This window comes from Tupaia chinensis, unplaced genomic scaffold (assembly GCF_000334495.1).
Source record: "Tupaia chinensis unplaced genomic scaffold, TupChi_1.0 Scaffold146604_1, whole genome shotgun sequence".
NCBI lineage: Eukaryota > Metazoa > Chordata > Mammalia > Scandentia > Tupaiidae > Tupaia > Tupaia belangeri.
The window spans coordinates 887,983-900,815 of record NW_006206460.1 but is presented as its reverse complement, the minus strand read 5'-3'; the positions used below and the strand labels follow the sequence as shown (position 1 = coordinate 900,815).

The following is a 12,833-nucleotide window of genomic DNA, read 5'->3' as shown; positions in this document are numbered from 1 at the left end:
GGCCCTCACCAGGCACGGAATCTTTTAGTGCCGTGGCCTTAGTCTTCCCAGCAACGAGGACCAGGAGAAATAAATGTTTGTTCTTTAAGCCACAGAACTGACCAAGATAACTGATATGGCTAAAGAAATTTAAACAGAATTTTTGATTAGAGTGGAAATTTGCTTTAGTTTTATTAAAAGAAGCACCAAAAACAGTAACAAGAAAGTCCAGCTATTGAAACTAGAATGGTACTGTGAGACATTATGTAAATCCAAAGGTTCAGCTTCTAAATCTGGAAATCACAGTTAAGAGGAGCAATGAAGTGAAAAAAAATTACATCAGAGCATGTATCCTTGTACAATAAATCATCCTGTTATCACTCCATATCACCACATAGAAGATAAGAAAACTCATTGAGTAGGAAAGTTTTCAACTACGTAGGAGATTCCATGATGAACAGGGATGCAGACAGGCCTTTTCACTGCAAGTTTAGGGAATATGTAAACACTCAGGCATCATTTAGGGAATTCAGTTATGTATAATTCTTAGTGGAAAGCTCAATATATTTTTTCATTATTATAGTAATTAAAAATCATATACAAACAGAATATGGATCTAGAAGAAAAGATTTTTCATAGGTAACCCTATGCATTGTATTCTGCCTAATCAGTATTTATGGTGTTTCATATGCAATAAATACATTTCCAAATACACAATTACATGTATTTGAAGACTTCACTGAGCTGCCCTCTGCCATAAAAGATAAATTTTATTTGTTGAAGTTTATGAAGATGGCCTAGAGCAGGGGTCCCCAATCCCTGGGCATGGACTGATAGAAGTCTGTGGCCTGTTAAGAACTGGGCTGCACAGCAGGAGGTGAGTAGAAGGCAGGTGAGGGAAACTTCATCTGCATTTACAGCTGCCTGAGCTCAGCTTCCTGTCAGCTTAGTGCAGCATTATATTCTCATAAGGGTGTGAACTGCACATGTGAAGGATCTAGGGTGTACAGTCTTTATGAGAATCTGATGTCTAATGATCTGAGCTGGAGCTGAGGCAGTGATACTAGCACTGGGGAGAGGCTACAAATATTGCATTATGGTGAGTTGTGTAATTATTTCAATTTATTAAAATGTAATCATTTTAGAAATAAAGTGCACAATAAATATAATGTCCTTGAATCATCCTGAATCATCTGAATCCTCCCTACCACCATCTCTGGTACATGGAAAATTGTCATCCATGAAACTAGTCCTTGATACCAGAAAGTTAGGGACTACTGGCCTAAAGAATCTCCGAGCAGACAAAGCCAGTTAGGCCTCATACAACCTTCATTCTGCTTGATTTTCAAACATATGCAAAATTTAACTTGTGCTATTTCTCATAAACTCCTGTGTTAAAGAAAAATCAAACTTAAGGTTAATGAATCTGATCAGCTAACTTTTATAACTAAGAACTTTCCAGCAGGATAGATGAAAAAAGGCAACTATAAACAATCAATTAGTTTTCTACTTTACTCTTGTGTTTGCCCTATAAAAGATGCCCATTATGTTCCTTTGGCAAAGCCTCTGAATCATTTCCTACTGATTCATGAATCACTATTAGCTCCAATAAACTCTTGAATTTTACTGTTCCTCAAGTCACCTTTTCATATTATGTACATTCATATCTCTAGTTAGATGCTTTACTCCTTTAGGCAGACACAAAGTAACGTGAAGAACTTGAAATTTTTGACTTCAAGAATTTAATGTTTTGATCTATCTTGAGTAGATGGTAAGATAAGGAGACTTCAAAAAATTAATAAATAAAAAGCAAAGGATGACAACTTTTTCCAAAGAACAAAATTAGTTTGAGAAGAATAATTTATCCAAGACATCAGTGATTTGAGAAATGTCAAGTGCTAAGGATAATACTAAATGAAGGGGTTTTGTGAAGGAGTACCAAGACTTATTGTGTCTGCTTGGAGCCATATGTGATATTGACAAATAATTGTTCCAAATAAAATTTTCCCAAACCAAATACAAAAGAACTGGCAAAGTTGTGGGAAAAGTAAATTTTTGGAGCTCTAAGTTTGTACAGCTACTATGCAACGGCATGAATGTTCCTCAAAAAAACTAAAAATAGATCTACCACGTGTCCATTAATCCCAAGATTAAGCTTGTGCCCAAAGAAAAAGAAGTCAGTATGCCATAGAGATATCTGTGCCCCCATGTTTATTATGGCATTATTATTTTTATTACGGCATTACTGACAAGAGTCAAAATGTGAAATCTACCTTAGTGCCTATCAACAGATGAATGGATAAAGAAAAGGTGGTATACGTGCACAGAGGAATTCTGTGCAACCATTAAAAATGAAATCCTGTAATTCTTGGCAATATAGATGGATCAAGAGGAGACTATATTAAGTAAAGAAACTAGACACAGAGGGACAAAGAGGTAGATGTGGAACCTAAAAATACTGATGTCATATGATATCGTGGTTGTTTTCAAGAGGTTAAGAAGAGTAAGAGGAAGGAGAGATAGGGAAATGGTGGCTGAAGAGAGGATTTTTGAATGATTCTAACACAAAGAAATAATAAATGTTGAGGCGCTAGATGTTAATTATCTTGATTAGATCATTATACATTGTAACATGTGTCAAAAAACACATAGTACCCCGTAACTATGTGCAGTTATCATGTGTCAATTAAGATTAATAATACAAAGTATATACACAAAAAAAGTAGATGGAACAGGAATATTACTTATTTCTGTATGACAGAAACAAATGATGGAGTGTGATCCATACTGCTTTGTTAACTCAGCTGCTAGCCCAGATGGAATAGGTCCAGAAAGAAACTACTGAAGTAAACAATGGATATTGTGAAGCAATGGATATATATTTATACATTCCCATTTCTGTTAGAAAATACTTGCTGTTTCTCTAAAGACAAATGTATGAGAGCAAACAGCATTTCAGGAACGAAAAGGGAATATTTTGTGATAGATCAAATGATTCCCGAAGATGCTCCAAGCCCTGGAACTGTGATACATGGCCTAGTCACATGAGCACTTATGGGAACTCCGGTTGGAGGAAGAAAAGAAACAGAAGAGGTGTGGCGGGGGGAAGTAGAAGGAGCAGAAGCAGAGAATGTCTGTGCGTAGTTGCTGGTTTAGGAGATGGATGGGGAAAATGCAGAAGAGGAAGAATGCAGATGGCCTGAAGGAGCTAGGAGTCCCTGGCTGACACGGAATGGGACCTCATTTCTACTGAGGAATTGAATTCTGTCAAATAACTGAATACTCTTCAAAGCACATTCTCTCCCAGAGCCTCCATCAAAGAGTCTAGACTGGTTAACATCTGGACCTTACCCTTGCAAGATTCTAAACAGAGTGATCTGTCTAGACTACTGACATTTCTAAACTTAGAGATAATAAATAGATGTTTTTCAAAGTTTATTTATTTGTTCTTTCCATCAACAAGACACAGAGAGCACTCCAACAGGATTTTGACTTGGGAACACAGCCCCAGCCTCAGCAAGCCCCAAATCATTGGTGCACACATACCTATGTATTCAGCAAGGCCTTGGACAGGAACCTGGAGCCTTCCCATGTGAGTTGGCCTCGCAGAACACCATAGTTTATTGCTGTGCCACTGTCCAGCCTCTCAATATTTTTTTTTTAAGAATTATTTTATTTAACTTTATTTTTTGAAATTAGACCATCCCCTCTGGGGTGATTTCTCACTTTCTCTCCCTCTTTGGTGAATGCACATGCCCAATAACAAAACAAAAAACAAAGAGTGATGATTTATATAGGTATACATTGGTTACTGATTACCACAGGCAAATTAACACAGCCATCATACACAGCACACACAATTATCATTTGTGTGTGTGTGTGTTTGCGTGTGTGTGTGTGCATGTGTGTGTGGCCGGGGGGGGGGGGTGAGAACACTGAAGACCTGCTTTCTTTTCTCAAATTCCAAATAAATAATACAGTATTTTTTTTTTTATAATACAGTATTAACCTACAGATTATGCTGACTCCCATTATTTTGCAATGGGGACGTTGCAAAAAGATGGATTGTAAACCTTGTGCTGAAATACATGTCTGCTAGGTAGGCTTCCTTACAGGATCCTATTTTGAGACTGATCTTACGTGGACCACCCTTGGGGGCTCTCTTCATTCCCTTGCTCTGTAGAATTGTCACAACATCAAATGATCATTGTCATGTTTTCTTCTGTTTTAGATGCTAGTTTTATTGTATCGTACATGAGATTCCCAGAGTGTTGGCTCCTTTAGAGAATCTAATTGATTTCTCACTACCTAATGAAAAAAAGCCTGTGTTTTGCCCAAAGTGACTGTTAGTTGAACTTAATCAGTTATGCGACTTCTTTTTTTCAAGAGATAATACAGTGAAAGAACTTACTAAGTCAGGGAGCACGTCAGACTTGCCTGGACAGTGGTCAGAATGCTCGCCATCTCATTGATAGGGTACAATCAGGAGACTGCACAGCCGAGGAGAGGGAGTGTGGGGGCAAGAGGACTACCAAGGAGGTAATAAATCTTCATCCCCGGGATGTTCATGCAGAAAGTCCTTGGGCGCGAGAAATAGCATTTAACAGTGTCCATACTAAGATATTCGTTAGTCAATGCTTCAGTTGCTGCCTAATAATATTAACTTAGCTTTGAGTTATACTAGTTTCTTTGTAGAATTATTTTGAAATTATAAGCTAGTACAATATGAAAGTAAAATGCATCCCTCAAATTGATAAGCACAAAAAATATGAATTCTGTTATCGAATCACTGAAAATCCCAGAATATCCCATTCACAGAGTGACTATGAAAATGAAGAAGTCCATTCTTAAAATTCTGATTAGCTTCGAGACCAGCAGTTGGCGTAATGGCTATGCCACTGGACTCGCATGTAGTCAACCGTGATTTGAGTCCCTGACCCGGTGGCTTCAACTCACTCTGGGCACGAGTGCGTGTGTGCCTAAGATCCCAAGAGGAGGATGGGGAAGGGATTGCAGAGTGGCCGTCCCCCAGGGGGGGGATTTCTGTCTTTCTGTCTCTCTGTCTCTCTTTGTCTTTTTGGTGAGTGCACACACCCTATAGCAAAAAACCTCTACCAAAAAAAAAAAAAAATCCTGATTAGCTTCTTTGCTCATATTCTGAGGTGTGTGTGTCTGACCAAAGTTATTTTAAAACATTTCCTACCTATAATATATTTTATAATGATCCTAAGGAACAACTCACTTTAAAAACAAGGCAATAGATCCAAAAGCCATCATTTCAAAAGTAAAATATTTAGGAAACACTCAGAGGGGTAAGAAGGACATGCCATCTAATGTTGTAAATGAGACCAAATAAAATGTACTATGCATGTGATTTGCACATTTATAAACCTAGTATCCCATTCAGGGTCTAACATGCTACTTATGAATTTTTGTAATGCCTGGTTATTGAAGAGTGTATTTGCATAAATTCAGGCATATGCCACAAAACAATATTTTTTTTTTGAGAGGTTTTTGCTATAGGGTGCGTGTGCTCGCCAGACAGACAGGGAGAGACAGAGAGACAGAAAGCGAGAAATCACCCCCCAGGGGGGATTGCCACACCACAATCCTTTCTCCTCCATTCTCCTTTCGGGATCTTGGGCACGCACGCATATGTGCCCAGCCTGAGTTTAAGTCACCCGGTCCAGGACTCGAACCATGGTTGACTACATGGGAGTTCAGCGACATAACCATTACACTAACTGCTGGTCCCACCAAGAAAGAATTTTTAAAATAAACTTAGTGAAGTCTAAGGGTGCGGTATTTATAGTCTACAGTAGTGTACAGTAATGTCCTTGGCCTTCACATTCATTCACCCCTCACCTGCTGTCTCACCATAGCAACTTCTAGTCCCCAAAGCACCACTCATAGTAAGTATTCTATTCAAGTATACCATTTTTAATCTTTTGAATCTTATTTTTAGTACCTTTTCTATGCTTAGATTTGTTTAGATACATAAATACTGTTATGATTGCCTATGGTGTTTAGTACAGGAACATGCTGTACAGGTTTGTAGCCTACATAGCTTACGTAGGTAGTGAGCGATACCATCTAATTTGTGTAAGTACACTCTACAATGTCCACACAATGACAGAATCATTCAGTACTGCATTTTTTTTTTAGAGGTTTTTGCTATAGGGCGTGTGCACTCGCCAGACAGAGAGAGAGAGAGACAAAGAGATAGAAAGTGAGAAAGTGAGAAATCACCGACCCAGTGGCTTAAACTCACGCCGGGTTCGTGTGCGTGTGTGAGTTTAAGCCACTAGGTCCAGCACGCGAACCATGGTAGACTACGTGGGAGTCCAGCAACATAGCCATTACGCTAACTGCTGGTCCCCAGTATTGCATTTTTCAGAACATATTCCTGTCACAAAGCTATATGTGACTATATATACATGTTAATGTAATAAACAAATTTTAGTTATTTTTACTCATAATGTTGTTAATTTTATTATGAAACAGATAGTATATACATTTAGAATAAAATTACTAATACTTTCATCAAAAGAATGTACATGTTTCATTACGTGAATATCCTTTCTGCTGCACCATTTTTCTACCGTTAAGCAGTTACTGTTTTTGCTTTTATTTTTTGATGTTATAAACTTTGCACTTGCTGATACCGTTGAACGTGTTTAGTGTGTGCAGTGAATTTTGCATTTTCCTGTGTGTGATTATTTAACTGAATTTACCCATTTGTATAGTAAACTTTGGGAAACCCCAAAGTTAACAATTTTTAGCAACCTAAGCTGGTTGTTGAGTAGAACTGATGCATATGAACTCTAGACAGATCTTTTTCTCACATAGAAACAGCCTTTGGTTCAGCTAATATTCATTACCCGTTTTAGTACATTAAAGATTACATGATCCAAATCTTCCCTTAATGCCCTCCATGCACTGAAAGAGACATAGTAAGTCTTCTGTTTTCTCAGCAAATTTAGTTTTTGGAATATCTGTTAATATAGTTTCACTTGAGACATAGACTCACTAAAAAATGAAATGAGTGAATTAAAAAGATGAAAATTAACCCCATAATGGAGTATTAATGTTGCTTTCCTGTTGTTTCCCTTTTCCATAGGCATCTCATATTGGCTTGCTGAACACAGGCTTGATAGATAAAGCCCACAGTATTTTCTTCCTAACCAGCTCATAAACTTAGAATGGCCTCAATATGTACAACCACAAACACTAATTTCATTCTTATAGTATAACATCGACCACTGATTGAAACTAATCTAGGCAATTATACATTTGAAATCAACATAGGGTAACTGTTTTTAGAGAAAATGAATATGGAATATTTTATAAATAAATAAGCAAACAAATAAATAATGTACTAGACTACATAGCAACTAAAAAAAAAAAAAAAAAAAAAAAAAAAAAACAAAGAACCACCAGTTTCCTGATGACAAATAAATTGAAAATGTTATTATTTTTTTACCAAAGAAAACTAAATGAAAAAGACTTGAGATGAATCACTGATGGAAATGGGTTTCTAGAGCTCATTAAACTTATTATAATAGAAAGTTGAAGTCACAGATATAGACTTCTCTTCTGGACTGTCGTGTACTCATTTTTCTTAGTTTGAAGTTTTATCTTTTTGAAGTGTTCATCAAATAGCACTGTAGCATGCTGTACATCTGTTTTGCACTTTTTTGCATTCATGTCTGAAACTGAGGATGACTGAAGGTCACATTTTTGTACTTACCTTTATGGACTCTTAGTGCTGTTCAATGCCATCTCTCATTCCATGACTTTGGGAGTACGAAATTGACAGCTGTGTTGACAATCTCCACATTCGCTTTGTGCGAAACCTTGCCAGAAGCAGAGAACGTTGCAATTGCATTGTATTGAAGTCTGTAGAGAAGTCTTATCCTAATATTTTGCTTCTGGTTTATCTTGCTAGCCTTAAATGCTTACACAAATGAAACTAATCTGAGAAGAGATTTTCTTGAGTCTTACCATTTTATTTTTGTTTTTGTTTTTGTTTTTATTTTGTTTTGTTTTGTTTTTGCTTTCGGGTGTGTGTGCTTGCCAGAGACCTAGAGAAAGAGGGAAAATGAGAAGTCACTTCCCCCTTCCCAGGAATATGGCTACACCATAAACTCTTGTTCTCCAATGTCCTTGTGGATGTTGGGCACTCATTCATACTTGCCTGGTGTGTTTTTCAAGTTGCTGGGCCCAGGACTTGAACCACAGGGTCAGCCATGTGAGAACCAGCACCTTAACCATGCTATCTTCCATCTCAGAATTTTGGCTTAATTTCATTATTAGAACGTAAAATATCTTATTACTAGTTGGCTGCAAGGTTTCTTAACTTTTTTAGAGGGGAGGGGATGCTTGGATTTATTTATTTATTTATTTATTTTTCTAACAGAGAGTTATTGAATTTACAAACTATGCTACCTGTCAGGAAACATTAACCGGTGAAAGGAAGTTCAGTAGATCTTTTGATATTTCTGGAATTCATTATTTAAGTATCTATTGAATTAATATTCTCTCGGTTCTTATCCTAATGTGCTTAAACATCTAATTGTTAATATGGTGCAGTGTAAGGACACATGGTTTACTCTATCTCCCATCTTTCAGGGAATTCTAGATGAGTTAAATATATAGCATATCAAATATTTCATTTTTTCAAAACTTTAAAAACACGGCATTACATTTTAAACTTTCAAGTCTTTGTGATATTATTTTCAATAACTTTTACAAAGTTTAAAAGCCAAGTCTCAGTGGTACCATTAGTAGCACACCTACCTGCAATGCTGGCAGCCACATGGTTGACCAGAGGTTTGTACCCTGAGTCAACACAAAACATACTGTGTGTGTGTGTGCTCATGAGTTTGGGGGAAGGTGATCACAGCAAGATCAGACCCTAAGGATGCCTCTCTCTCTCTCTCTGATGCACACTCATTCTCATGAAAAAGTAAAATAAATACATTTTTTAAAAAGTCAAATATGTCGGGGGCTTTTACTTTACACTTCTGAAGTAGAAGGTATTGAAATACTAAAGAGGTAAGTCTTCAGCTATGAAAATAAGAATCTAAGCACAATGTTTAATTTTTATGAAAAATTTTAAGGAAAATATCAGAGTATAAGCATTCAGAGCATGTTTCACTGATTGTAATTGAAAGTATAGTAATGATTAACGATATAAAGTCAAAGAGAGATTAGTGAAAAACACTTAAACAAAATACTCTGGTTTCTCTTCAGATCGTATAAATCTTTTGCCTTTTACTAAAAACACTTAAACACAATGGTTGAGTACTATATCTCAATTTTTAATTAAAATTTATTTTTTAAAATATTTTTGCCATAGAGTGTGTGTATTTGCTAGAAAGAGACACAAAAAGGAAAAGTTATGTCACTCCCCAGAGAGGATGGGCATACTATAATCCCTTCTCTTCCTTTCTTTTCTTGGGATTTTAGGTAGACATGCACACATGCCTGGTGTGATTTTTCAAGCGGCTGGGTTTGGACTTGAACCACAGTCCACCATGTGGGAGTCCAGTGCCTTAACCACCATGCCTCCTGCTGGCCCCACATTTTCATTTTTTAAAAAAGAGAACAGTATAGAAAAACTCAAGCTCTAAGTGATAAATATTGGTACACTATGATCATTCCTTAATGTCTAATATTAAATAATTGGAAAAATAAAGTAGGAGATTATATCTCACAAGTTTAAAACAAACAAACAAACAAACAAACAAACAAACAGTGCCTGGGGTTGGCAGGTGGTGTGGTGGTTAAGGGCGCTGGACTCCCACAGGACCAACCACGGTTTGAGTCCCGGACCTGATGACTTACTTTCTCACTTTCCCTCTCTCTCTCACTCTGTCCCTCTCTGGTCAAATTAAAATAAGAAAATAAATAAAGTTAAATAAAATAATTCTTCTTAAAACCAAAACAAGACAAAACAGTGTCCATGTAATCAACATAAATGAGCTTCTTCATTTTTTTTTTTTTTAAGGTTTTTGCCATAGGGCATTGAGATAGATAGTGAGAGGGAAAGTGAGAAATCACCCCCAGGAGGTATGACCATGCTTCAATCCCTTCTCCTCCCTTTTTCTCTTGGGATTTTGGGCAAGCACGAACACGTGCCCAGCATGCTTTTCAAGCTGCTCAGTCCAGGACTTGAGCTGCGGGGCCACGTGGGCGTCCAGCGCTGTAACCCCATACCACTGTTGACTCCATAAGCTTCTTTTTAAAATTAAAGAATAAAATTTTTCAAAAATTTAAATTTCATGATATAAAATTAAATGAATCAAATTCAATTTATGGTGTTTTGAGCCTTAAGCAACTGTGAAATGAGGTGCCTCTTTGATATACATATATTAAAATTAAGTGTTTATTTAGATCAGAGGCAGACAAACTATGGCTCATAACTTGTTATTACATAGACCCAAGTGAAGAATTGTTTCATAATTTTAAAGGGTTATAAAAGTAAAATGAGAGTCCTAGCCACAGTAGCCGAGGTTGGTAGACTTTTCTACTTGACGGGCTGAAACTACATGAAAGGCCCCAGGTTCAATCTGAAAAACTAGGCATCGAGGGATGTGACTGTAGTCCCAGCTTCTTGGGAGGCTGAGGCAGGAGGAATGTGAACTAGAGAGACCTTGTCTAAAAATTAATTAATTATCAGTTAAAATAAAACAAATCGGGCCAGCTGGTGACATGGAGGTTAAGGTGCTGGATCCCACATGATCCACTGCATGGTTTGAGTCCTGGTCCTGGCAGCTTGAAAATTCACAGAGCACACATGTGTGCATGTCCAAAATCCCAAGAGGAAAATGGAGGAGAAGGGAGGCAAAGCCACCTCTCCTGGGGGTGGTGGTGGTGGTGGTGATTTCTCATTTTCTCTCTCTCTGTCTGTCTTTGTCTGGTGAGTACACACACCTTATTAAAAAACAAACAAACAAACAAAACCCTCAAAACAAAACAAGAAAAATATGTGACAGAGGCCATATCTGACCCACAAAGTCTAAAATATTTACTATCTAGACCTTTACAGAAAACATTCGTAGACTCCTAATTTAGAGAAATGCCGTATAATTTTATTCTGAATTAGTATACTATTTCTCTAAGCAGTTATTAATAATAAAGATATTCTACAATTTTTGTGCTCTCATTAATGATAGTGAGTATTTTCATTGTAACATGTAAATCCAAGTTCCATTGTTAGGTTGTCATATTGTAGCTCAGGAGAGGCGACAACATGTTCAAGTCTCTTTTTTTTTTTGGAGAGGATTTTGCTATAGGGCGCGTGCACTCGCCAGAAAGACAGAGAGAGACACAGAGTCAGAAAGTGAGAAATCACCCCCTGGGGTGGATGGCCACGCTGCAATCCCTTCTTCTCCATTCTCCTCCTGGGGTCTTGGGCACGTTCGCACACCTGCCCGATGTGAGTTTAAGCCGCCGGATCTGGGACTCGAACGACGGTCAACTATGTGGGAGTCTAGTTATGTAACCATTATGCCATCTGCTGGTCCCATCAAGTCTCCACTTCTATATAAGTTGGGCTGATGTGGAAATAACATTGCTTATTTTAGATAAAGTCGTGCTCTTGCTCATATTTATGAAAGTACCATCCTTCCGAAAAGCCCACCCAGAAATAGGAATTTGTAATTTAGATGAAACTAGTTGATAGTTGGGATAAGATGTTTAGCTTCTTATATTAGAGATAATCAAATGCATATTTTACTTTTTTTTTTTTATTTAGAGAACATTCTAGGCTGCTAAGTTTTTTGTTTATCATTATGTACCATAACAGTGTGGTAAGTTCTGGTACTTTTTGTGTTGTGAACATTAGAATATAGTCTTTGGTCATATATTTGATCAAATCACTTGATACCAAAAACAATATTACTAAAAAAGTAAATCTAAGTACTTTTTTCCAGTCAGTATTAAAAATGTATTGCTTTAAAAATATTCCCAAATGTACACACATCACAACACATGAAATACATACATGGAAGAGAATTAGCATGTTTTAGGTAAATTGGAATATCCATGTAAATAGCATGTTTCATGCTCCATAAATACCGTATATCCTAAGTAAAACATGGGCTATGATTTCAGTTATTTTAATTTCACCTCCATTTTAATTTCTTCCACATATACTACATAATGATTGATGCATTATTATTCCTTGGATGAGTTTTTAAAAGAAAAGTTAAGATTCTCCTCACTTGGCTGTGTAGTAGTTCTTGTTAGGAAAAGACTATTTTTTAAAAAAAATTGTCAGAAGGCACACACGGTTGTGGGAGAGAGACAGAGACATAGGGAAAATGATAAGCATTCCTTATGGGGTTGGTCATACCAAAATCCTCCCTCCTTTTTTTTTTTTTTCATTTCTCTCTCTGTTTAAGATTTTTGCACGTAAACACATACACCTGTCATGACTTTGGAGCCACTGGGTCTAGGACTTGAATTGTGTAGTTAGCCATGTGGGATCAGCTACCTTTACTACTATGTTATCAGCTGGCCGATGTTATAGAAATTTTAAACCTCAATTTTTTCCTCGTTTTAAAAATTATGAATTTAGGAGTTCTCTTGCATTTTATCACTTCTAACGAGCGTTCCTATCTCCTCCCTAATGAGTGGTACAGTCATGCAGAGCAGGTTGAAGTGTATTCCTTTCAAGTAATAAATATTGTGAAATAGAACTATACTTGTTCCTCTTGTCCTGTGTTTGTCCTCCCTATATTCAGCCTGTCCTGACAACCGTTCCAGCTCTGGATGTGAAAGTCCCCTGGGAGGATTTCAAGGCTGCCTAAGACTCATTTCTATTGGTGACAAAGCAATGGATCTGA

The 12,833-nt window shown here is 37.0% G+C and overlaps 1 protein-coding gene across 1 annotated transcript in view; it reads left to right on the top strand.

Moving 5' to 3' along the window:
• LOC102487571 (contactin-associated protein-like 3) overlaps nt 1–12,833 on the top strand; it is a 222,793-nt gene that overhangs the window by 107,400 nt on the left and 102,560 nt on the right. Inside the window, 1 exon segment of the mRNA XM_027768474.1 lies at nt 12,732–12,833. This exon segment is cut by the window's right edge and continues 2 nt beyond it. Within this exon segment, the coding sequence (XP_027624275.1) occupies nt 12,732–12,833 (102 nt within the window).